This window comes from Archocentrus centrarchus, chromosome 8, assembly GCF_007364275.1.
Source record: "Archocentrus centrarchus isolate MPI-CPG fArcCen1 chromosome 8, fArcCen1, whole genome shotgun sequence".
Lineage (NCBI taxonomy): Eukaryota > Metazoa > Chordata > Actinopteri > Cichliformes > Cichlidae > Archocentrus > Archocentrus centrarchus.
Window position 1 is genome coordinate 8,727,782 of NC_044353.1, and position 26,847 is coordinate 8,754,628.

The 26,847-nt window shown below is 41.2% G+C and overlaps 2 protein-coding genes across 4 annotated transcripts; both read right to left on the minus strand.

The window, feature by feature from the left end:
* Nucleotides 1-253: 253 nt before the first annotated feature.
* Nucleotides 254-14,251, minus strand: ilf3b (interleukin enhancer binding factor 3b). Of its 3 annotated transcripts, none has more exons than XM_030735504.1 (18): nucleotides 14,134-14,251; nucleotides 12,767-12,863; nucleotides 12,380-12,600; nucleotides 12,071-12,245; nucleotides 10,794-10,941; nucleotides 9,243-9,334; nucleotides 7,971-8,066; nucleotides 7,642-7,753; nucleotides 7,426-7,523; nucleotides 6,714-6,825; nucleotides 6,476-6,589; nucleotides 5,589-5,794; nucleotides 5,256-5,435; nucleotides 4,888-5,169; nucleotides 3,301-3,433; nucleotides 3,155-3,202; nucleotides 1,196-1,615; nucleotides 254-1,099 (listed from the first exon to the last, which is right to left on the minus strand). In XM_030735504.1, exons 2-18 carry the CDS (start codon nucleotides 12,767-12,769, stop codon nucleotides 969-971), a joined length of 2,571 nt encoding a protein of 856 aa, XP_030591364.1. In that variant the 5' UTR covers nucleotides 12,770-12,863; nucleotides 14,134-14,251; the 3' UTR covers nucleotides 254-968. The 3 variants fall into 3 exon arrangements, with proteins under 3 accessions (XP_030591364.1, XP_030591365.1, XP_030591366.1); XM_030735505.1 differs by having other exon boundaries at nucleotides 14,123-14,228; XM_030735506.1 differs by lacking the exons at nucleotides 254-1,099; nucleotides 1,196-1,615 and adding an exon at nucleotides 1,736-2,613.
* A 4,099-nt stretch (nucleotides 14,252-18,350) lies between these two features.
* Nucleotides 18,351-22,972, minus strand: LOC115784360 (prostaglandin E2 receptor EP1 subtype-like). The gene is made up of 3 exons (XM_030735571.1): nucleotides 22,756-22,972; nucleotides 20,413-21,335; nucleotides 18,351-19,444 (listed from the first exon to the last, which is right to left on the minus strand). The coding sequence occupies exons 2-3, from the start codon at nucleotides 21,286-21,288 to the stop codon at nucleotides 19,166-19,168; spliced, it is 1,155 nt and encodes a 384-aa protein (XP_030591431.1). The 5' UTR covers nucleotides 21,289-21,335; nucleotides 22,756-22,972; the 3' UTR covers nucleotides 18,351-19,165.
* Nucleotides 22,973-26,847: the final 3,875 nt, after the last annotated feature.

The following is a 26,847-nucleotide window of genomic DNA, read 5'->3' on the forward strand; positions in this document are numbered from 1 at the left end:
ATATTAAACATATTTACTGTCAGACTACATCATTGCAGCACTTTTATAGAGGCAGGGGGTCTGTGCACATTAAAAAATTCATTTATAACTCACTGCAATTTCACCCAGTTTTCAGGTGTTTTTAATTGAAATTTTTGATGGGGGGCTCATGGGAAATCAGAAAACTAATTATTATAAACTCTGAATTATAGTAATAGAAAGCTGGGTAACAGTTAACTGATACTTCTAGTCAAAACCGTAATGAAGGCTGCTATTCAAAATAAAAATCATTTATTAATACAAACACAGTTTGTTGTACATCAACTGAAACAAATCCCGCCCAATCCAAAAGCTACACTGAGCAGAAATGTGTTTAAACACCAGAACGTAAATTTCTACTTTCCAGTAACTTTCAAAACCATTTATTAAAATAACTACATCACACTAGGTAAATTACAAAATAAGCTGAAATTACAAGCATTGAAGAAAAGTAGATTTTGGGTCCATTGGATTGTTACAAAAAAAAAAAAAAAAGAAAGAAAGAAAGAAAGAAAGAAAAACTCTTGTAGTTTAAAACCACAAGCTTGAACTAATTTCACGTGAAAATAAACGCTGTTGCCACATAACTCTTAAAGGAAACCAAGTCAGAGCAAGCGAGTAACTTGTAGCATCGGCTTTCATATTTAGTGATGAGAATGAGGACTGGTGGCATAGACTAAAAATAATAATAAAAAAACTAACTCAAAAACACAAGACTAAGCACTGACCAGACCATTGAAACAGACCACTAAACTCAGCCACAACTCAGCTCTGACACGTGAAAAGTCCAGACATGTCATTTTGTGCCCACATGTGCTACATATAAACCAAAAAGCAGACATGGAAAAGGCAGAGAGCACAGGCGAGCCGTCAATCACTTTCTTTGGAGAAGGCTTGGGATACTGACGCAGGGAGCTTGGCGCCGAAGGTTCACAGATGAGGGACACCATCTATCTGTACTGGTAGCTCATGCTGCCGTCTCCTCTGCCGTAGCCCGCAGAGTTGTGGTACTGAGAGCCAAAGCCCTGGTTGCTGCCTCCTCCGCCTCCCTGTGAGTTGTAACTGGGTTGGTTGTTGAATCCTACATGAAAACCATGACAATTAGTAATGGAAATTTCTAAATAAAAATGTGTATAAATACAACATTTTGCTCAGAATTAAAATCCCATCACTTTACCTTCATAACTATAATCTTGGTTACCTCCAGCCCCTCCTGTCACTTGGCTCGGGTAGGCAGTGCTGTACGAGTATCCACCCGTCCCCCCCTGGTTCTGGTTAAAACTCTTCTTTCCCTGCCCATAGCCCTGGCCATACTGGTTATAGGAGCCCTGCCCTGAGCCGCTGCCAGACTGGTAGCCCCCTACAGGCCCACTATTTGTCCCTGGGGGACCTGGAAAGGTTGCCTTCCCTCCCTTGTGCATAGGGGGTTTCTTTTTGAGGGGCTTGTTGGCAGCTGCGGCAGTGTAGGCTCCATCATTCTGGTAGTATGAACCATAGGAGCCCTGTGCTGATCCTGGTGCTGTGTTGGCTGGAGGGCCACCTGACGGGCTACCTGATACCCCAGCTCCTCCGTTTGTACCTCCGTTATTGTAGTAATCTGGGAAACAACGGCACAGCACAGTCTTAAAACATAACATGGCACTTGGTACACCTACTGCTGGCATGTTTCTTAATGGCAACACATTCTCATCATGAACAACTGAAACAGAGCCTGTAGTAGCACAGTGATGAATGTTGTCACATTTATTTAGAAAAAAACCCAAAAACCAAACAAACAAAAAAACCTCCAAAAACATATAAAAACAGCTAGAGCAAGTCCTCTTCACAAACACACATCAGATCTTGTAATTCATCCAGTCTGTGTGCACCAACAGCTTCAGCTCAGAACTTAATACTGTTACAGATGGAAAACTGAAACGATCAGACATCCCCAAAATAAGACCATCCTGCATTCAGTGTAGTCATGGCTCAACAGTTTGTTTTTTTTTTGGTTTGTTCTTTTGATAAACCACATGACCAATTTCCAAAAGCAAACCAGAAAATACAAAATATGACTGGGAGTGACAGAAAAACATTAAGAGTGAAATGAAATAAAATCAAATCACGCGGAAATTTTCTCAGCATTCGTATCCAAGACCAGGCTGTTATGGTCTTGACAATAATCCAAAAGGCAGGAAAGTGTCCCGCTGCCAGCTAATCACGCTCCAGATACAAAGCCCTGTCCCCGGTATGACGGGTGAAGACACTCTGCAATAAATCAGCCCTGCAGCTTGGGGAGGTCCAAGTGTTTGGGTAAATCCACGGCAAGTTGACAGAACAGAAGGTGTTATGGCTACATGCATGCAGTGGCTCATCCTCACCCCGAGGCGCCACGGATACGACAAGAGGAACTGGCAAGACAGGGCAGAGGGTTGTTGTCACTTTGTTCCCAGGGTTGAGGACTTGGTGGCGAAGGGAGTTCGTGATGCTTCTGGAAAACTACTGAGTATTTTGTCCGTTTTTATCCTCGCTACAGCACTGTTTTGGATTTTCTAAGACTGGGGAACATCTATGTCGCAAACTCGTGGTAGCCATAGCAGTCTGAGACAAAGTCACCTAAAGAGTGAGACAGGGCAGAGAAGGGAAAAAAAAAAATATCAAAATTAGATTTAGATTTTATTTTGAATTTTTTTTTTTTTCCTGCCTTAATGGGCGGCAGGTGAAATGCTCGGTCAGATTTTGTTCAAACTGAGTTGTGGATTTGTTTTTGTCTTTGTTTTTTTTTTAGATTTCTCTGCTCCTGTCACGCTCAGGTAGGTCAGTCCTCAGAACAGGCTGCCAGAACGAAGAAAGGGGTACTCATAAGAGGCGACTTGTCAATACCAGATTCAATCCTGTGGCTTAAAGCAGAGAAATGTAAAATCACTGAACTGGGAACATCCCAGCATGTCCTATTACTATAATATGGTCTTGCTTGCTGGATTACATGATAGACTACATTTCCCAGAATTCTAGCCAGATGCAGGGTGACAACAACATCTACGCTACCACACTGGCAGACATATTTGATTGAAAAGCTCACATGGTAAATGAGAGCCAAGGCAAAGATTACAGTCCCAATCATAACAGGACTAGAAAGGCAGAAATGGACACTTACTGTATCCAGAGTTGGCGCTGTTCCCATAACCATATGTTCCAAAGCCACCTAGGAGCAGTACACACATTTAATATACAGATTTAATATTGTGTTAATGACATTGACAAAGTTTACCCGCTTTGTACCAGTAAATCCAGTATCTGTACCTCCTTGGCCGTAGCCACCTCCGTTATTGAAGCCTCTGCCTCTTCCACGGCCTCGGCCTCCTCTCCCTCTGCCCCTGGGGGCACCGACATCTCCGACTCCAGGAGCTCCCATCATGCCAAACCCTGGTGTGTGCTAAAGAAAAAAACGATCATCACTGAAAGGAGTTCAACATAACGTCCTGTATACCCGAGTTTCAGTAATAATGACAAAGTTGATTTGGAAGTGACAAAGCTACCAGATACATGCTGCATAGTAACTAGCTACAGTTAGCTAACCACCCCCATATTGGCTCTTACAGTATGTATGTCAATTCAGATAGTTTCAGCAATGTCCCTCCAGGAATTTGCTGACATTTGTGAGTCCTTATCCTGACACTATGATTATTATTCTTTATACTGAGATGATGTTTGTTGTTCTCTCACTGATAAAAATCAAAAACTGTGGAAAAAAAAAAAATACCTGTAAATACACGGGAGGAATCAACGATACTGAGCTGCCCAATCACAATAATCGTGGGCTGATGTGTAGTTACATTTCTACTCAGGATTTATGCTTCAGTGGGAAATCTATGCCGTAGGTACACTGTAACTGCAAACACCTCTGAAACGCTACACTGTAACCTAACCTCTATCATGCATAAAGAGGAAAGACCCCAGAGGGAAAAAAGTCCCAGACCTTTATTTGTTTCTATCAGCTGGCACCACATATAAAACACCAGGATAAGATACCACATAATACACCTCACAATCACAAATGTCAGCAACAATGTCGGCCACTTACACAGGTTACGTTGTACGCTCTGCAAAAGATTCACCAACGTCTAAATCAGGTCTTAGCAAGACATGGTTAGCCAGCTGGCTGTAATTTAGCCGTAGCAGGCAGTCACCAGATCAGCCCAGCAGTCTGGATGAATTAACATCATCCACTCAAGAGAATATTTTCTATGTAAGATCATTTGCAATTCATCTGTGTTAACAGGCAAGCTAGTGTTACTATCATTAGCCAGAAGAAGACTTCCATTAACTGTATGTCTTGCTGCAGACTATAATTCTTGCCTGACAATAAAATTCCTATTTCCAGTGGGAGCCAAAGAGAACACACAAGCAGCATATCCATTATTTTTTTATATTTATTTATTTAAATATATATATTTTTTTTAAATAGAGAAACCTGTTCTGCATCCTTCAGATAGAAATCACTTTTCAGCCTGTCAGAGGAAACTGTCTCATTTTTTAACACAATCCTTTCAGCGCTTTGAGTGCTCTGAGTAGAAAAGCGCTATATAAGAACTAGTCCATTTACCATTTCACACAGGAGCAATTAGAAACTCTAACACATCAAAAATGTCAAAGTTCTAACACCTCACTTTTTGTGTAAGCAATAAGACCTAACAACACTTCCGCTTCTGTGCAAGTTACTATAAGAGAATGAAAACACCCATTTGCGCAAACACTACAAGATCCAAGCTTCAAGTTGTTACCACTGGATGCTTTTTGATCTGTGATATGCTCACCACAGTTACTTTCACTGCAAACATGCTATGGCCAAAATATTTTGAGCCTGGACTTTAAAAATGGGATGCCTACCATGGGTGGTCCCTTTTTCTTTTTAGCAGCCTCGGGTGCAGAGCCTTCAGGGAAGAGCCGTTCCAGTGCAGCTAGAGCTGCATAAGCCTTGGCCACCTTTTTATTGGATCCTGTGCCCTGGAACTTCTGCCCATCAATCTCCACCTCCATGACAAAGCGTTTGTCGTGGCTGCCGCCAGTCTCTGATATGAGCTCGTACTTGAGGCCTCGCCGCTTCTCATTCAGCTCCATCACGGGGTTCTTGCCATGTTTAGTCAGGATTGGTCCTTGCTGGCGAGCAGTCTGATATGAAAGAGAGATGGTGGGTAAAATCAGGATATTGAGTAGTACAGGAAAAAGCCCAAATGCTGCTTGTTAAACACACATACCTCTACAGCTTCAGTGCTCTCTGCATTGGCTGCTCCTGTGACAGCAGTGCTAGTTTCGACTGGTGTTACTACTAGTTTCTGTTCTTCCACAGTGTTTGCTACTACCGCCTCATCTGCTTTTACCGCTGGCTCTGCAGTCTTTAGTTCTACTCCAGTGGGCAGGCCCATGTCCTGTAAGACCTAAAAGGTGCCCACAAAGATTCAGTGTAGTTTAAAAGCATGCAAGAATAAAGTCTAATAACAAAAAGACAGTGTAGGAGAAAGACAGTGGGGTATAAGCAAACAATGAAATGTAATACATTTTTCAGACAGTCTTGCAAACATTCTGCTCACCTTTACAGCTACATGCAGCTTGGCGGTGCGTTTTGATGGGCCCGAAGCCTCAAACGTCTTGCCATCTACTTCTACAGCCATTGTAAAGACAGGAACATGAACTGGGCCGGTCTGGGAGACCAGTTTATACTGGAGGCCTGGCTTTAGCTGATTGAGCCTCATTAGAGCATTCATGGCCTGGGGAGGCTCAGCCTTCTCTTCTGCAGCTGTTGGTAAGGTTAGAACAACAGTATTATACCACCAATAATAACATTCAGTAAAACCAAAGTGTGTATTATCAGTCTAGTGAATTAAAAAAAAAATTAAGTTATAATTATTAAAACCAAATATATCCTAATTGCTTTTAAAATGATCAATCAAACATCAACACTTATTTGTCCCTTAATTGTACCAAACCTGGAAGAATCTTTACTCTAGTATTTAATCTATTCTCTATTCATCTCTCTGCTGCCTACTTATGTCACTATTAAGACCACATTTTCCCGTAGGTGAGTGAGCACAAATCATCATCCACACAACACATTCCTACTGCTTTTGTTCTGAATCCACTAACAGGGAGGACACCCAGCATGCTTGCTGTTTTCAAGTCTCATGAGCTGTGCGTCAAATGTTTATATGGCAGTCAAGACACACGACACAAATTTTAGTACCATTCCTCAATTTGTGGTACAGCTGACTATCACACCTGATCTGTACTGCATCCAAGTGTACCTCTTCCAAGCCACGCCGGGCACAGATTGTTGTTTAATGCCCAGATAAGTACACATACACACTTGCCAAACCTACTGGATTCAAACATGCTTGGGAAAGGCAGAGTGTCAAGTGTGAAAAGTTCACATTCAAGTCAGTCAAGCTTCACCAAATACAAGAGCTAAAAGAGCACTTACATTTCTTCTGCAGTTTTTTCTTCTTTTTATTGGGACTTTTGTCATCAGTACCTTCTTCTTCCTCAATGGGCCTCTTCATTGGTGGGGCATATGCTGTACTGGGTGGGATTTGCACTGTAACAACACACAAAGTTGTGCCATGAGAACAAACAAAATAACATTAAATATTCAGCCATGGCTAGATAAAAATTCTGTGTGTCTATTGTGCTTTTGTAGATGACTTAAGTCTCAGGATTACCTGTATAATCAATAGGAGTCTCAGTGCGAGGTTTCTTGGGCATCTTAGAAGGAAGTGGATCCATTCCAAGCACTTTGTGAAGTTGTCCAAAAGCTGACAGCCTTAAGGCATGCTGGGGATGACAAATACATGATGTGAATTATAATTTTACCCATTCATAAATATGCAGAACTTGGACTGTATGTGAAAGATGGACACAGTTTATGAAGCCCTGGTTTTTTTTGGAAGACAAAAATGTTGGACAAGAGGATGAAGTGCTAAGTTATCGGCTACAGCAGGCAAACCTGGTTAGAAAGCTGAATCCATAAACTGTTTGACTGCATCATGGAAACCAGCTAATTCAAGCTAATTAATAGAGTAACAAAATACTAGAATTTTTTTTTTTTTTCAAAGCAGCCATGCTCCTAAATTAAACCTTAATTAGGTTTAAATGAGTTAAATTAAAATAAATAAATAACCCCCCCCCCTTTTCAACCAGGAAATCAGCTATAGAAGCCAAAAAAAAATAAAAGCAAGCCAAAACTTTTTTCTACAGGATGTAAACACGGCTTTTTCCTCCTCTGCTGCAAATTTGTGAATTTCAACACAGAAGTCAATGATATCAAAGTCTCAAATGGGCCTTTTTGAGGAACTGCTGCTTTATGGACTCTGAAAATTGGCTTCAATTTTTCAGCAGATACTAACACATGCACACAATTTTAATCACACTAACTTGTGCACTCGCTGTGATGTCTTCTCTCTGCTGCTGGTCCAAATGGCCGATAGCATCTGTTGGCTCCTTCTCACATGGATCAGAAACTCCAGGCCCATCTTACAACATAAAGAAAAGTACATTGGATTGTGCTTAGAATAAAAGACACAAACTGAACAAGTGCAATTACATTTGCACAGTTAAATAAAGTTTGGTGAAGAGATCCCACGGGCATACCTGCCATGAGGATTCCTGAAGCCAGACATTCCAAAACCCTCCGCAGAGCCTCTCCTGCCCCCATGGGCCGGTTCCCTGTGCCAATGGCTTTCTCACAGATCAGCTCCAGTGGCTGCAAAGCATGAGAGGGAGGATGCTATTTTTAATCCCAGTTACTAACACAAAGAGATTTCAGGTCATAGCAATACCAACTGATATTAGCAATTCATACCTATAGTTTGCTTATTTAGCCTTAAGCAAACCATAGTTCACATATTTGACAGTCTTCAAAAGCCACAATCAACATAATAAAAATGAAATTTTAAATAATGTTGGTTTCTTTCACTCACCCAGCCACGGAGTGGAGCCCACGTGGGGACGCGGGAGCATAAGTCCCTTAGGATCCGGATGACAATGACACAGGAGCGAAGCCCATTGGCTCTGGCCTGGGGAAACAAGCAGGGATGGGGGGGAGGGGCATGAGGGGGGGACAAACAGCCTTAGTTATTAAAAAAAAAGAAAGAAACAAAAAAAAGAAAGAAAAAAAGCAGACTGTGCGAAACAAAGATAAACATCCAAATACGTGGAAAGATAAAAAAAATGAAGCCACAGACTATAACAGCTTAGCTTTGTCATTATGGAAATGTCCAGAGATATTAGGTGATAGAATGATGTTTGGTCACTTTGTTGGAAGAGTCTAATTATGTATGCAAATCAACAGCCAACATGATTGATGGTGTAGTTACCAGTTGTTTGTGTTTGTAGGGAAAAACCATGCATACGAAGGAGTGACCAAAGCCACCTCAAACTTAACGCCAGGTTTAAAATGATCAACAAGTGTAATATTTAAGAGGTTGTGAGCACATGTGCTGTCATTAAAAAGGGGTCATGATTAAGTTAGTGGCAAAAGAACGTTAAAATATGACTCAAGGTGCAATATTTCTGTTAATTTTGTGGCACACAGAGTAACAGAAACAGCCAGAGAGCAGGAACAGCTGAGGCCACATACTCTACAATAACAAGCTGCAGAGATGGAGCGCTGATTGTTATAGTGTGAAAGCCAGAAATGAAACAGGCGACAATACTACAATGAGGTATTATCAAACACGGTTATCTACAGGGAACTCTTTCTCAGAAAACTACCAAATGTGGCGTTGGCTTCTTGCAAACGTGTGAAAATAATGACAACTCACTCACAGCAACACTGACATTAGAGAAATATTGCACCTGGACACATGATGGATTAGTCCCTTTTTTTGTTTGTTTTTTTTAACTGATTTGAGTTCAGAAGCTGTTGAGCTAAAAATAAAAATAAAGAAACTCAGGGACTGAGAAGCAACAATTTTTCTGCTTATGAAATGATAAAGCAATAGAATCGGTTATGTGAGTAAAGCAACTCTACAACAGTGTAATGACAAAGGTTTCCTAAGAAACAAACATCCAGGTCATCAAGTATTACTACAGGAAGTACACTTCAAAAGAGTAAATAAATAAATATATAAAAAAAAAACCAAAACAAACAAAAAAAAAAACACATGGAACGCCCAAATAAAAGACAAACAGCATTTAACCAAACTCAAAACTACTTCTGTTTTAGAGACAAATAAAGACAAGATCCAAACCTGAAACCACTTAGCGTGGCGGAGAGACGCCAAGGCAGTTAGGCATTTCTGCCTGTCCAGAACATCCGGGGGATCGTTGACTGAAAGCGTTTCTATTGGCAGGTGGAATAAGAAGACAAGGTACAGTTTGACCAAGGGGAGTTCTGTCAGCCGGCCAGGGGGAACACAGGCAGCCTTCCCAAACCACAGCCAGGAGGGGGAAGGGGAGGGGGACCCCTCCACTGGAGAACCACCAAACGCGCCCAACCTCCCAGTTAATATGGTTTGGCATGACCCGGCATATAACAATTACACTTAAAGCCCACCGAAGTGACTGTATTACGGAGTGGGTTATGACTGGACCGTGAGAAAAATAAAAGATGATTTACCAAAAGGAAACAAAATCCCTGCTGTAAAAAGCAACTTCATAAAGGGATTATAGGTCGTATCAAATGGGAGGTTGTCTCTCCATAGGTGCTTCAACTCAAATGGATGCTTTAGTTTCGTCGCCTAAAATGGTCTAGTTTTCTTTTTCTGTTGCTAACAGGAGGTAGAGCCCCTCCCCTTCACCCCTATGTTGGGTACACTGCGCTTTGCCCCTTCCGAGACAGAGAGCGGCCAGTTGGTCAAAGGTCCAGCGTCCCTAAAAATTGACAAACTAGAAGGCTTGACAGAGAGAATCAGAATTGAAACCACAGGCAAAAATGATCAGATGCACAAAAGGTGGGCAATAAAAAAAACAAGTCCACACTGCAGCAAAACTGATGGCTTAAAAAAGGAGAGAGAAAAACATAAGCAAGACCCAAACTGGGCACCACTGTGAGCACGAAGCTACAGATAAAGTCAAGGTAGAGGTCCTCACTGTTGTTTAAAACTCTCAAAAAAGATGCAAAATACAAGGAATGTTTTGTTGTATGGCTACTAATAACCTAAACCACTACATATTTCAGTTTGTTTTTAATTAATACTAGCTGACATCTGGGGCCAATCCCTGGATTTTGAGTGTGGTTGGGCGAGCGCGCCAATTTCAAGCGTCCCTTGTCATTATCTGCAACCCCGAGCCTTCCCTGCTGAACAACAGAGACTGTCAGCAGCCCACTGCCGGGTTTAACAACCAAAGACAGTTTCACGACATGTTTTGCTACTCATTTTTGCTGCAATGCAAACTGTTCATCATCAATGATAAAACACATGCAAACAAAGTGGTCTCTTTTTGTATTTGGTTAAATTCTCAGTAAGCCTTCATTTCTTTGGTGACCTTGATCATTAAGGGGGAAGAGAAAGCCACGTCTTCAGAAGTCAGTAAACTACCTGCCCTGTACTGTATATTGGGCCATCAAAAATGTCCAATTACATTACATGGAACTACGAGAGTGTCTAGAGAGCTATAAGCATAGCACACTTTTATTATGTGACAGTGCATTTCTTGTCCCCTAGCTCCATTGAAGGCCCAATAAACAATATCTGTCTAGGCTGGTTACCTGCCTGGCCTCCCTGCTGGAAGCAGGGCGGCACTAAAAAGAAAAAAAGAAGAAAAAAGAAAAATACTGAGGCTCTCGTTCAGGAGCTTACCTCCAGCTGCAGCCCTCTCCATCTCTTCACGAACCAAAGGGGACGTCAGGTGAATTGTGAGGGTGAGAGGGGGCTCCTTGGTGTTCTTGATGACGATGCTAGCCTCACGGATCTGTTGGGTCACCACATACTTGTCTTCTGTGATGGACTGAAAGAGAAAACAGGCAGAATCGGTACAGTTTGAATAGGACTTAATCCTGATGCTGGTTTCCTTTACTCATCCACCCATGAAGCAGGGCACATGTAGGGATGCCAAAGACTAGACCACTGTTTTTGATTTGCGTAGCCCTTTAACGCCGGGCGATCGCTGCTGAAGCGCCCGTTACTTTGGTGTGGCAGTATTTTTGAGTGTAAACTTCACAGCAGTTTACAGATCACGGCTCAGTTTGTACACATCAGAACAGGCACATTACGCTTAACTGTTCACCTGTAGCAGCAGCTCCACTCAGAACAAGCAAGATATGAAGCCTCCTCAATCAGCTAAACAGAAAAATGACCGAGAGTCTGCTATTAAAATAACAAGGGTAAATTTATTTCATATTTTGCAAATACATGCTTTTCATGCCTAATTATTAATTCATTTAATCTATAAAATGCTAGCAGGTTGACAACTAGGTAAGATTTCAGCCAAACAACATTTTCATAAGTTCACTACAACCCTGAATTCATTTTAGCTTTCCATTTCCTCTTCCCAAATGATGGAAAGACGAGCTGCTTTTTAGGCTGGGGTCATTGCTTATTCTGCATGCTGTCAGTGGGCAGTTTTAATGTTTCCAGTTTAAAGTTAGTTGAGTGCATTTGTTTGGCCACACTGCACAGGAGGACAAGGACACCCTGAAGCTCAGCCATGTCAAAATGCAGATTTTTTTCTCCAAGTCAGTTTTGTTTAGCTCCCAGAGTTGGTTTGCTTGTATCAGTTTAGCCTTTACCGTTTCAAGATGTGCAGTTTTAGTTTTTATTTATTATAATAGGGAAGGTGTTTGTCAAGGCCAAGATTTAGGGAAATCAGAACAGACATTAAAATATAAATAACATTTGATTCACAGCCATGTAGGTAGCCCATGTCTCAATAAACACATGACTGAAAGCCTCAGATGTTACTTTTGTAAATTCGTAACAGTTGGCTCAGTCGGTTTGATTGTTTTTAAAAATCTACTTTTTATTTTTTATTTCAGTTAGATAAATCACACATAGTTTTAGTTGACTATAATAATGTTGATTCAGATAAATATGCATATTCTGGATATACACTGAATGAGCTGAGTCACACTTCTCACCTTCAGCTGTGCAACAAGGTTTTCAGACACCTTCTTCAGAAGACTGATGGTAGGCTTATCCTTACAAAGGAGCACCAGCTCTAGGTCCAGGTCCCCCTTCAGCAGCAGGCCCTTAGCGACCAGTCCCACCCTCATGACGCCCCGCAGAGAGCGTGTGGCCTGATCCTTATGCTCACTTTGGAAAAGAAAAAAAAAAAAAAAAAAAAAAACACAGGAAGTGCAATGGAGAACCACAAGACAAAAACAAAATCCGATTTGGTTTGAAAAGGGGTACTGTTTTGCTCACTGAGCCCCCCAACATCTCCTCACCTTTCCTTATCAGTGTCTGTGCCAGAGTCAGACTTGGACGTCCCTTTTTCCTGTTTATCCAGCCAGTCAGAGACGGCCTTGAGGGCTCTTTCTGTGTGAGACACCATGTTCTGTACACTCTCCAGCTCCTCCTGTGTTGGGTAGATGGCGGAGTGTTTTGCCATGACATGGCGGTCGTCATTCATAAAGACACGCATGGCTCGGTGGCGCATTGGTGGTGGCTAGGGGTAAAAAGAAAGAGCAGCATGAAGTTAAGGGAAACGTATCTGGAAGCCTCTTGTAGTAGCAAGGCTAGACAGGCTAGTTTCAACAAAAACAGTCCCATCATAACACTACCCAGACTTTAATGCATGACAAGAATGTGCAGGAAATTTATTAACTCTTTACCATTGCTGTTCTGGAGACCGTGATGACTGCCTTATCCAGTGACCAACAGTATTAAAATGGTTGTCTTGGCAGCAGATGACTTTGCTGCTGTCCGAAACTGCAGGAGGAAAACAAAAATCAAACTACAGCCAAAATTCAAATAAGCCAAGGAAGGCACATATTTTTGATTTCAAGCTATCCATGCAGACATTCAGTGGGAACAAGGAGGAAACATTTTCACACTTCACTGGTATCTTTAGTCACCAGCTGCAGCAACATAGTTGGCACAGCATCACATGCCTCAGGACACAGACCTATCTTCTCCTGCTCCACAGTAATAAATAAAAGCATAATTAATATGACTCATTTGTTTCTACAAACCACCTTACTTCAAAATGAAGGAAAATTATGTTAGATTTTTATTTTTAATTCAAATAAAAGGCAAGGGCGGTGCTAAAAAAAAAAAAAAGTGTAGAGATTTATGTGAGCAGAGGTCACCAGCAGAACCTTCACGGATGACTGACTGTTCATCTGTGTTGTCTCATGTGATGTGAGTGTGGCTGCTGATGTGTTACTACAGCAAAACGACGAGATCTGGATGAAACAGCGGCGTTAAGTGGGCGGGCAGAACCCATTCATTAATCACGACACACCCACGGGTCTCTAGCATAAACTCTCTACGTTACGTCACTTCGTATCCAGGTGCACAAAAGGTAAATGAGCTGAAATTGTAAACACAGTCAGCACTGCCCTGCTTTCTCCGCTCCAATCTGTCTTACCTAAACGGGGCACAAAGCCAAAATGACCTCATGTCGCACTCCTGCGAGCCACTAATGCTGTTATAGACGACACGGAGCCATAACCTTTCCAAGAAGAAGAAAACTTAAGTTTTGAGGGAGAAGCCAGGACCCCAACCCTCACAGCTCCATCGGCTGAATTTAAAAACAGACGCCATTTTAATGTTGCGCAGAGTCTGGCTAGTTGACGGCAGCTAGCTCGCATCCCCGACAAAAACCGACCGCCCATGGTTTAAAGCTGGATACGCTCTCCAAACGGCGAGACACAACCATACGAGTTATCGTCATTTCTGTCAACCTTAGAGCTCAATAATAAGGTGCATATAATTTTGAGTTTAAATACTGGCCTGCTGCTTGTCAGACAGCAAAATGGTAGAGAAGACAAAACGAGACCCCACTGAATCCTCAGCAACAGTTAGCACTAGCAGATTAGCTTTGCGAACAATGGCAAAAAGCTCAACATCTAAAGCCTGCGAGATCAGGCCAGAATGCATGGCCGAGCTTCGGAAGTACTCTTGGCATTCAGCTGCCCTCGTATGTTCATTCCTAAATATATAAAGTGAGAAATTTAGGTCTTTACCTATTACTCACCTTTATGTCGTTAACACACAGCGCTGCACGTTAGCTCCCGGTATGGGCAGCAGCTAGCCGGAGCTCAAATGGAAACGCCGTCGAGTGAAACCAGGATGGCGCTCATTGGACTGCTCATTGCACGTGACTGTAGTTGTTACCAATAGGAAATAGGAGTAGCGAATGCGGGGCGTGGCTAATAATCATAGCCAACAGTTGGCTGATTCATTCAGCGGTGTTTGGGGCAAATCTTAGCGGTCATATCAATTAAAATCACGATGTTGTTATGACAGTTATGTTACTTCAGATCATTCTTATTTATTTCCAACGCTTGCGTGTTACTGTGGGAGATCTCCATAGAGTTTCCCCTCCAAGAATACTGACGGGTATTTTTTAAGGATTTGGTTTGGTTAAAGCTGCAGCACACACACACAAAAAGGGTAACTTTTGCATCTGAGAAAAAAGTTGCACAAGTGATGCTGAAAAGCTAATTCATGCATTTGTTTCTTCTAGGGTGGACTATTGTAATTCATTATTATCAGGCTGTCCTAAAAGCTCCATGAATAGCCTTCAGTTGATCTAAAATGATGCAGCAACAGGGAATAGAAAGAGAGAGCATATTTCTCCCATATTGAATTCTCTTCACTGGCTCCCTGTTACAGTGACTTGCAAAAGTATTCATACCCCTTGAACTTTTCCATATTTTGCCACATTACAACCACAAACATAAATATAGTTCACTGGAATTTAATGTGAAAGACCAACACAAAGTGGTATACAATTGTGAAATGGAAAGAAAATTATACATGATTCAAAACATTTCTTACAAATAAAAAACTGAAAAGTGTGATGTGTAAAAGTATTCAGCCCCCCTGAGTCAATACTTTGTGGAACCACCTTTTGCTGTAATTACAGCTGCAAGTCTTTTAGGGTATGTCTCCACCAGCTTTGCACATCTAATGAATGAAATTTTTGCCCGTTCTTCTTTGCAAAACAGTTCAAGCTCAGTCAGATTAGATGGGGAGCGTTTGTGAACAGCAGTTTTCAGATCTTGCCACAAATTCTCAATTGGGTTTAGGTCTGGACTTTGACTGGGCCATTCTAACACATGAATATGTTTGGTTTTAAACCATTCCATTGTAGCCCTGGCTTTATGTTTAGGGTCGTTGTCCTGCTGGAAGGTGAACCTCCGCCCCAGTCTCAAGTCTTTTGCAGACTCCAACAGGTTTTCCTCCAAGGTTGCCCTGTATTTGGCTCCATCCATCTTCCCATCAACTCTGACCAACTTCACTGTCCCTGCTGAAGAGAAGCAGCCCCAGAGCATGATGCTACCACCACCATATTTGACAGTGGGGATGGTGTGTTCAGAGTGATGTGCAGTGTTAATTCTCCGCCACACATAGCGTTTTGCATTTTGGCCAAAATTTCAATTTTGGTCTCATCTGACCAAAGCACCTTGTTCCACATGTTTGCTGTGTCCCCAACATGGCTTCTGGCAAACTGCAAATGGGACTTTTTATGGTTTTCTTTTAACAATGGCTTTCTTCTTGACACTCTTCCATAAAGACCACATTTGTGCAGTGCATGACTAATAGTTGTCCTGTGGACAGATTCCCCCACCTGAGCTGTGGATCTCTGCATTTGGTCCAGAGTCACCATGGGCCTCTTGGCTGCATCTCTGATCAGTGCTCTCCTTGTTCGGCCTGTAAGTTTAGGTGGACGGCCTTGTCTTGGTAGGTTTACAGTTGTGCCATACTCTTTCCATTTCCAGATAATAGATTGAACAGCGCTCCGTGATATGTTCAAAGCTTGGGAAATCTTTTTATAGCCTAAGCCTGCTTTAAACTTCTCCACAAGCTTATTCCTGACTGGTCTGCTGTGTTCTTTGGACTTCATGATGCTGTTTACTCCCCATTATTCTCTTAACCAACCTCTGAGGCCATCACAGAGCAGCTGTATTTGTACTGAGATTAGATTACACACAGGTGGACTCTTTTTAGTCATTGGCAGTCATCAGGCAACTTCTGAATGCAATTGGTTGCACTCAGAGAAAAGGGGGCTGAATACTTTTGCACACCACACTTTTCAGTTTTTTATATGTAAGAAATGTTTTGAATCATGCATAATTTTCTTTCCACTTCACAATTGTATACCACTTTGTGTTGGTCTTTCACATTAAATTCCAGTGAAATATATTTATGTTTGTGGTTGTAATGAGACAAAATATGGAAAAGTTTAAGGAGTATGAATACTTTTGCAAGCCACTGTAAATCCAGAAGTGAATTTAAAATCCTTCTTCTTGTATAAATTTTGAATAATCAGGCTCCATCTTATCTTAAAGACCTTACAGTACTGTATCACTCCAATAGAGCATTTCGCTCTCAGACTGCTGGCTTACTTGCGCTTCCTAGGATACTAAAGAGTAGAATGGGAGGCAGAGCCTTCAGCTTTCAGGCCCCTCTTCTGTGGAACCAGCTCCCAGCTTGGATTCAGGAGACAGACACCCTCTCTATTTTTAAGATTAGGCTTAAAACTTTTCTTTTTGATAAAGATTACAGTCAGGTGAGCCTGAACTCTCCCTTAGTTACAGTACAATAGACCTCGGCTGCTGGGGGGTTCCCATGATGCACTGAGTATTTTTTTTTCACTCACCTCTTTTCACTCTGTTTATACACCACTGTGCATTTAATCATGAGTTATTATTAATCTCTGCCTCTCTTCCACAGCATGTCTTTTGTCCTGTTTCCCTCTCCTCACTCCCAGCTGGTCATAGTAGGTGCCTGCACCTCCCTAAGCCTGGTTCTGCTGGAGGTTTCTTCCTGTTAAAAGGGAATTTTTCCTTCCCACTGCGACCAAGTGTTTGCTCATAGGCAGTCATTTTGATTGTTAGGCTTTCTCTGTAATTATTTGTAGGGTCTTTACATTAGAATATAATGCGCCTTGAGGCGACTGCTTGTTGTGATGTGTTGTGATTTCGTGTTATATAAATAAAATTGAAGTGAATATCACCTAATGCTGTACCTGGACCCTTTAATGGTGCATGTATAATAACTAGGTAAAAAAGAAACTCAGTATGAACAAAGACTGATATTTATCCCCTTTGATTCATTCTGTACATGTTTCTGTTCAGATTTTTCAAAGCAACCTGATTAACCAACATACATTTCTACAAATTAACTATAGTCCTTTTATTAGGTGACATTGCTGTCATTCAAAACTAGATTTAAGACTGCAACAAATAAAACCTGTTTCAGTTTCTATGCATTCAGTGTAAGCAGGAACAGTCTGGAACAATCTTTTCAAATAAAACTGTGCTACATCTCATTCACATGGATTTCTACTCAGTTCAAGGAAACATGAACATTTCAGCATTCCATTGTCAAATATCTGGAGGTCAACAAGTTTATTTTGACATACTACAAACCACTTATTTATCCAAGGTCTGTCTCCATGGTGTCTTTAGATAAACCCTATAAAATCATTTTAATTTTTGTGACTCGGTTCGGCTCCAACGTTCAGTACAAATGTTTGAAAAGTGCATTTAATTGACTTACTGTAATTGCAATTGTCTGTACCATATGAGCTAGACACACAAGCTCACGTGGTACAGACTCTTTAATTAGGCTGTGTAAAAATCCATTAATGTAATGGTCATAAAAAGCCTGTTCCATCAGTCACAGGGCAAGAGGCAGAATACACAGTGGGCAGGTCACCAGTCCGTTGCAGGGGTTCGACAACACATAGTTTACCATTTAGGGAAATTTATACGCACAGGTACCTTTGCCATTTCCAAGGGTCCGTTAAAAGAAAAGGAACTCTTAAAATTATACTTCTCTCATTTATATGATGTAAGAACCCACATTTGAGTTAGTAAAAAGATTAATAACAGCGGGCTATGAGTCCAAAATCCTACAAGCAGCACCATTAAGGCTGTGATGGAAATTTTTAACACAGAGTGAACGTCTGTGTTCCCATAAGATAAGGAGTGGTTAAAACTGAGGTCTTTTGTCTTTCGGCCTTGAAGAGTTCAGAGAAGTCGTAGCAGACGCCTCCCTTTTGCTCTGGAATGCGCAAAAAGTGCTGGGGCGGCCTTTTTTTTTTTTTTTCTCTTTTGCTGTGAAACCCTGACCCCTTCACAGCAGGTTAACCCACACAAGATGCACATGATAGACTCACAGAAGGACAGCTCTTGTTCTTATAGCTGTTTTTAACTTTATTGTAGATTTTTAAAACCAGTGTTCACTAATTGACATTAAAGTTTTTGCACCTTGTCTTTTTATTTTGTTAGGAGTCAATGATCATTAATTAAAGCCAGCTCTAAACTAACCTGTTGCCTGCTGTAACTTTATCATATAAGGTTTAAATGCTGGTTATACATTTGAATCTAAACCTGAAACCTACCAGCTGCCATTTTAAATTCACTCCTTCTGTTTTACTGTCAAGCTTCCCTTCATTCAGAATATATGTATAAATAAAAGTAACTTTACCAGATCTTAACAAACTTGTAAAAATATGATCAAAATTCAAATTCAAAAAGAGACAATGCAGCTATTTATTACATTCTCTTTTTTTTTTTTTAACCAATGTCACATTCAGTTAGCTTTTGCAGCACATAGCTTCACTTCAGTCCCCGCACACTTGGGGAACAGTATACACTGCTGATACATTAACAAACACACAATAAAGACACATATTCACATTCATGTCACAACCCTACACTGTGCACACACAAGGAGTTTTTCACATCTTTTTGCTGTTGCCTAAGCATTTACAGAAGTCATTTACAGAACCTCAGAGAACAAACAAACAAAAACAAGACAACACTGAAGACCAAACCTTTTACTTGAGATGTTTTCTTAAAGACTAGATAGAGTCTGTACTTTAGGAAAAGTGAATACATAAGAGTCCACTTTTACATGGGCTCTCGAGGAGGACTGACTGACAGAGGCTATCCTTAGCCAGCTGGTGATCTTCCAGGTCAGAAACTTTGACATCCCCACTCACAATAACAATCTTATTTAAACCAGGATGGCTCGTGTTCCCATCGCTCGTTTTATTTAAGACTTTTGAGAATAACGTTGTTTTTCTCTGAGTTCTGAAAGGAGCTGAGATCCCAGCGACGGAGGGTACTTCCTTTGAAGCTGGCCTGTTTTTTGGTGATGCGGTAGATTTTTCTGAGGATGGCGCGTCTCAGCAGGATGTAGACCCACGGGTCCAGGATCTGATTACAGGTCGCCATTCTGACACCTGTCACCATCAAACGTTTGTAAGTGTCTTTGTCACTAAATGGGGAGTTGGTGTAGGACCGTGTGGCTGATATCAATCCAAAGATCTAAAAGAAAAAGAGGAAACAGCTTTAGGCTCGTGCTGTATCACAATAACAAATACATTCAAGTAAAGTAATATTAGCTCATAACTCATCTAACAAATATCTGGCCAATTTGATATTGTATCTTTTATAGTGGTATGTCAGTATAATTGTTGCAATGTGACATAATTATCCTTTCTTCTTTATTTCGATCCCAATCAGTTGTTACCACAGCAACAACTATTCTTCTCACGGCCCACTGATCAAAACAAAACATCGAACCATCAAACTACAGACAGTCGACCGATAAACTGAAAAAAGCCACAATGAAAATCAAATAGTTCCTTCAACCTGTACAACAAACAATCACACAAACATTTTAGAAATATTACTGATACATTCAGTTAGTAAATGCAATCAGTGACAATGAAACAATATTTAAGCCAACATCACAACTTTCATCAAATAGTCAAGTGCAGCCCCTTCATTAAAAAAAATCAGCTTTTAATTGCTTTTCAAATCTTACATAATTATGGGTGCATTCATGAAAAAAATGAATGAGCTCATAATTATACCGAACAACTTGTTGTAAACCATTTCCAAAGGGCAGCTGGTGGGAAATTATATTTAGGAAAATCCGTGAAAGACCTTTTTATTATGGCCAACAGAAGATATTTATTCTATATATGTTCTACAGACAGTCTATAGATACATATTCCTAACATTATATTAGGAATCACTTGTTCTTGTCATTTAATTTATTGGAATAATCTTCTTTGTTCTTTAAAATAATATTAATTGTTACTTAAAAAAATGCAGCAAATGTAAGTTTTTAAAGCTTTTTTTTTTTTTTTTTTTTTTTTTTATTTTGCCTTATCAGTGCTGGACCTTTAAATCTGAAACTCTAATCTGTGGTTTGAAAATTCACACTTTAATCAAATACTGCACCAGTGTACGTCTTTCAAAAGTCTTTAAATGTCCTGCACACTCACCAGCAGAGGGCTCCAGCAGATACTGGAAGTGACCATGATTCCGACCAGCTGGACCACCATCTCTGTGTCATGAGACCTGGCCGAGTATCGCTGGGAGCAGGACCTCTTTAGCCGGGCTCTCACCAGTGTGATCCCACTGATGGTGTTGAACACAAAGGCCAGGGCCAGAGAGCTCACAGCCAGTCCAGAGAAGAGTATCATAAAAGCCAGATCTGTGGCTTCAGTGCCCTCCATCACCCTGATAAAGCACCAAGTCCCTGGGTATTGGGAAGTGTAATCACCCAGTCTGATGAAAGGTAGAAGTGCTACACACAAAGCCAGGAGCCAGATCAGTATTAGTGCCATCTTTGTCCGTGCTGTGGTCACCAGACGAGCGTGCAGCAAAGGCCTGGTGATGCCCATGCAGCGCTCAGCAGCCATGGCACAGCCCATGAAGAGTGGGCACAGGCCGAAGAACACCATGCAACCCCCCAGGAACAGGCAAGAGGCATCTTCATCTGTAGAATTATCTTGAAAACTGGAGGCTTGGCCAGCTGCCGTCTCAGTGCTCGCCGAGTATCTACTCAGTACCATGGCTCCGGGGATAACATGTCCAGCCAGATCTGTGGCTACCAGGGAGCTGGCAAAGAGCAGAAACGTGGCCTTTGACCGCCGACGGAAGCGATTGTAAGCCTTGATGAGGATGATGAGGGCTACCACATTGAAAAAGATGCCCAGTGTCATGGATAGGCCAGCCGCTGTGGGGTTGCTTGTTGGACGGGTGGTGTTTTTTGCTACTATGGCCTCCACCTTAGGATCTTGTGCCATGGTGGTGTGGTTAGAGAGAGGAAGTGAGGCACTGATGCCTGAGGAGTTGGACTGCTGCATTGCCAGCATCACCACTGGACTCTTGTCCTGATGTGGTTCCTTTAGCTGAGAACACACTGAGAGGGGACAAAGGACTGGATTAGCATGGTGAAAATGATTTTTGCCAGCTCTCCTCATTATTATTAGTTTCTTAGGTGCTTCCCTCTGACTTAAAGGTATAGATATAAAACTCTTCCCACAATATCTCAAAAGTATCCCAATTTAACATAATGAATTTTGGAGGAATAACAACAACTGCAAGATCTCATTAATTTCTCAAAATGGACAGATTAATGGAAAAAAATGTTGAACATTTTGAACAAATTTTTATTTTTGATTCAGCCATAACTTCTTCTTTTTTTTTTATCTCCCCCAGATGCAAAATCTAAAGAATAAATTTTAGTTCAGTGATGCTCTGATTTGTCTAAACTCTACAATACCTTATGCATGACTGTCCATCACCACATGAATCCACAATGACTGAGCAGCATGTAGCTGTTTATGTAGCTGGTCAGCATCACAGCTGGCCCAAAGTATAAATCAAAGGGTGAAAAAAATAAACACCCTAATCTTTGAACTCCACACCCACTCCGTCCACTTCCTCCTCTCCCAGAACATTCAAACTACCCTTCCTTGCGTCTGCTCACCACGTACCCCTCACAGTTTTTATGTAGAATGAGCACACATATATGTACTGGGGAATAGTGTAAAAAAAAAAAAACAACTTTTTGTTTACTGTCATCCCAGTAAGGGCAGACAAAGGTGCTCAGGATAACATGACTCACTATTCGAGCCACAGATTTGTTCCCGGCGCCCTCACCTTTGCTTGGAGCAAAGAGCCTCGCTTATCTTTTCATACCAGTCAAGAACAGAAGTCCAAACAAGTTGTGACAGTCAGGATACTGCGGCATGCATTCCTTTAAAGTGTAGTTACAGTACAACAGGGCAGCAACAAAGCTATCACTGCGTTATATCAAAACAGAGGAATTTACACATGTAGATGCTGATAGGTATCTACACACAGGAGAGAAAAAAATGTCTTCTGATCTAATATACTATAAGAGCCCAACTGTCCATTAAAATAGATTTAATATGCACTAGCTGTGTTTAGTGTTTTCCTCATTATTATATGCATTTTCTTTTCTTTATCTGAACCCCACACTATGGAGCCTCTTTATCTGAGCATGTTTATTTAATGTTATTCTTATTTATGACCTGATTTTTATTCTTTGTAACATATCATTATAAATACAGTAAAAAAACAAAAGAAAACAAAAAAAACAGTAAAAAAATAAAAGTGCTGAAAAAGTCATAAAGATGCACACAGAATGAGAGAAATGCTCTGTGTTTAGTTTTAAACCATTTCTGGTGTGTTTTAAGGTGCTTTAAAAGTGTCCAGCTGAAGTCGATCCATCTCCTGATGTAAATAATGGGAAAACAAACAGTACACACATTTTTTTCAAGCAAAGTTAACATTTTAAAAAACGTTCTGCTTACCTTTGAAACATAAAATCCATGAAGACGATCGGGATGGCTTTGATTTTGACAGTCAGTCATCTTCAGCGCATGTGAAAACACATTAATCCAAGCTGTTCTTTATGCTGCCTGAGTTTTGCTCCCGAGAAAGATGACTCCTTCACCTGGAGTGTTTCCTCAGAAAACTATGCAGGGAACTCCTCTCTCAGAACAAGCAGCCTCTCTGTTGCATTGCACAAACATGTTCTCTGTGAGCCGTGAGTGCGACTGGCTGCTTATATACTAAAGCGCTGCACTGTGCCCACGCCGCCTCTGGGTGTCTTGGTTATTGAAAGTCACTTATTTCCTGCAGACAGAGTCCCCTGGAGGGTAAGGAATGAACAGGCCATTCGGACAAATCCCATATCCCACATATGAATATTTTAAAATCCAGCTGTCTGAAGCTCCACCCCACCAAACAATGTGGAGGCTCAAATGTTAAGCCCATAACTATGTGCAGATCTACATGGACAGACCTGCATGATTCTGCAGGAAAAAGCTTCTTTCAAGGATCTCTTTTAATGGGCAGAAATATGAGAGCAGTCTCTAATACACACAAGCTCAGCCCAAAAACTAAGGACATTTGTTTTTGGTGGATTGTTTCTTTTCTGTAACAATGCTTCACGGCAATAAATCTTATGCCATTGGAAAGCCTGTTTATTTCCCCTTAAATGGTGCCACATTTGTGAGGAAAATGCATTTGTGGGTTGAGCAGCAGAGTTGAGAATGTGGGTTGTGCCTTTGAAAAAGTTGCCAAAACTTCTCTGCCGAGGCCAAACAGCTCATTCTGTGACCAACATGACCACACTGGCTGACTTGCAACAAATGCTGGTTGATGAATGGGATGCCGTCTCACAGCAGTGTGTGACCAGCATGAGGAGGAAGTGTATGGTGGATGCTCACATTACACATGGCCAAATTTTCAAATAACAAACCCACAGTATCTACAAGTAAGTATCTAAAGTATGTACAAGTAGGCTCTGTGAGTCTTCTAAATTCCCCATTTCAGAGAGTTTTTTTTTCCACTCTTGGCTCTGTATGATGTCATAGAGAGTAGCTATCCCTTTTGTGGTCAGCTCTGGCTGTGAGGAGAGGAAGTGCCACCCACTTGCTATTTGCACCTTCTGTCCGTGAGATGTGTGGCACCCAGGCACAGCATAGAATAAATAAGGATTATTTATCGATACTATCACTACTGTGAATCATGCAAAGCTGCTCTACTTCAAGATACTAAAAAGGGGCCCTTGTCTTTTAATTCTTTAGAAAGTAAAACACACACTCTGCTCTCCTGAGGCTCATCTGAACAACATCAGCAGCCCTGTGGTCAGCTCTCATCAGTGCAAACCAGCTGTATTCCCACTAATGCAAACATGTCTGCCTCAGCCTGTGGGGCTGCAGCTGCAACACTGTGATTCTCCAGTTCACCAGAAATCCAGCCAGACTTCTGAAAATATACAAACTACCGAGAGTGCACTATCAGATGATGAAAAGAAGGTATCTGGAGCTGCTCGGGTTCCCAGCCTCAGCCATATCTTATGAAACTCATGAAATTCCTCCTCCAGCAAGAGGATGTATTATTATATTGTTATCTTATGTCAAAACAGCACGAAGAATCTGCTGTAAAATGATAACACTAATGTACACAGTGTGCCTCATTGTTCCTAGAAACACTGGTGCCGTGTGTGTGGAAAAACGTTCTCTGGCTGGCAGTGAGGACCGGTATGTGTGCCAGAACAATTCAATTAAAGCAAAAAGAGGCGTTTAAAAACTAAAATTTTGCATTGCACGTGGAAGTGTCCCACAGAGTGACCCGGCATGCCATTACAGTAGATACAGGTGCAGCTAAAGCACCATTAGCTTGGGTTAATGCAGTCCTGCCAGTGCGCAGATATAGCTAAATGGATTCATGAATGGAATAGAGCTTGGGTGGAAAGAAGGAGGTGCAGATGAGTGATCCGCTGATGAGAAAGGCCATTAGGATGGTGGGACAGGAAGTCAGTTTACTCTGGGAAACAAAAAAAGGAAAGGTTGCCAATTATGGACCATTTTTCACCAATGCAGCTACAGCCAAATAAGCCATAACTGTTACATAAGACCTCATTTCTTTGTCTTTTTTTATAGGAGCAAAACAAAAGGCTATGGAAGGTCTGTAGCAACACATGTGCTCATGCTGTGAACAAATATGCCAAAAAGATGTTTATTGTACTACTTTTGAGACTTTATTAGTAACTGAGTCCAATTACAGTACTATACAAAAATGTGTTTTATTCCACCGTAAACATTTCATTTCAGATTAGATGCCAAAACATATATTTGAGAGAGGATTTCCTTGGAAATGCAAAATTAGATCAATTAAACCAAAGTTGCTGAAAAAGTGGCTTTAAAGACCTCTTTGCCATCTCTGGATGTGCGCCAGTCCGTCCACAGGCAGGCAGACAGACAGGAAACAGCGTGACAAAGACAGCTGTAAAAAGTGGCTGTGTGTTACATGAACAACAGACATGAATTAAGCAGTAAGTCCAGCCGTTCCTAAAACGAGCTCTACCTGATACCTCAAATACAAGGAGCTCCACCCCCGTCTAAGGTTGTGTTTTGGACCTTGAATGTCTCACTTCATTTCACAGGAATCTGCTGGCTGAATGGCACTGCCCACGTCCTCGCATAAACACCCAGAAGCACCGGCCTTTGCAGGAACTCCCATGTATTCTTATACTGCCATCATGTTTGTTATATTTCTGCTTGCTGCGCATCTAGTGAAAAGTCAGCGCTCCTTTCTTAAAGAGAGGATCATTTTGTGACAGTTTCCAGTATGACAAGGTTTAAATGCTGCTTGTTTGTCTGAAATTTATTTGCCGAGAGCCTCATAATTGCCATGTTTTAGAAAACACATTTTTGCATAATTACACATGTTTTGCTGTTTGGTTTGGACTGCCTCAGTGAAAGTGCATTTCTCAAAAACAGAGGGCAGGAAAATTTGGAGGAATTTGGACTTTCACTTTGCAGTAAGGAGCCAAAGACTTCCTCCATCTTTGCTGCACCACTGCATATAGGATCAATTTCAATGCATGAATGGATGCAAATACTTTTAGCATCATGAAAGATTGCAGTGTGCAGTGCATGTATAATTTACACAAACAGCATCATCCTCCTCTGGCCTGCACAGTTCTGTAAAAGCCCATCTGCCTGTTGTCTCCTGTCTGTCTGGTTGTGAGGCCTTTGAGCTTTTATGTTACTGCAGAACATTTTTAACTAAATGAAAACAAATTCTGCAAATCAGCAGTGTGTGTGTGTGTGTGTGGCCGTTTCTGTGGAAGTGGTACCTATTAATCTTCATATGTATCTTGGCTCTTCATTTCTGCTCCTATTTTGGTAAAAAAAAAAAAAAGACCCTTTAAATGCTGACGGTGTTTACAGAGGTGAAACTGAAACATTGGCAAAGTAATTATTAAGCTAATAGGTAGTGTAAAAAATATTGGTTTGGGAAGAGTTTATTTTTGTGTTTCTTTTTGTTTTCTCCCTAATGAATAAAATCTTTATGTCATTAGCACTGAAATGACACAAGTTACCCCAAGTAACACAAAAAATGATTAAAGCTACCAATTAGCCACCCATTCAATATGAAACAAACAAAAAAAAGAAACAAAATGTTAAAAATATTCCAGCCATTTTTGGTCTACTTTGGCATAAAAACTAATAATTGCAACGGCGCTTATGTTAACATGAGTTGTATGTCTGATAGTCCACCATGATCAAGACAATCCAGGAGTCGCAGATTTGTCAAACTGTCTTTGTTTTATTGATTGCTTTGATCCTGAAGCTCTTCAGCTTTTAACGTCCGCAATAATATGAATTCTTGCTGACAGCAGTGAAGCGTATTCCTGCACACGGAAAAACCCAGCAATAATCACAGGATCCCTGTGAAAAGACACGACAAACAGTTTCATCTGAGGGGCTGCAGGCTTGAGAGAAAGCACAAAGGTCTCGCACAGGATCAAAAACATCATTCCTTAATGCTGTTGGTCCCGTGTGGTCCCATGCTAACTGTCTAAGTGAACAGACTTATCAATATCCCGG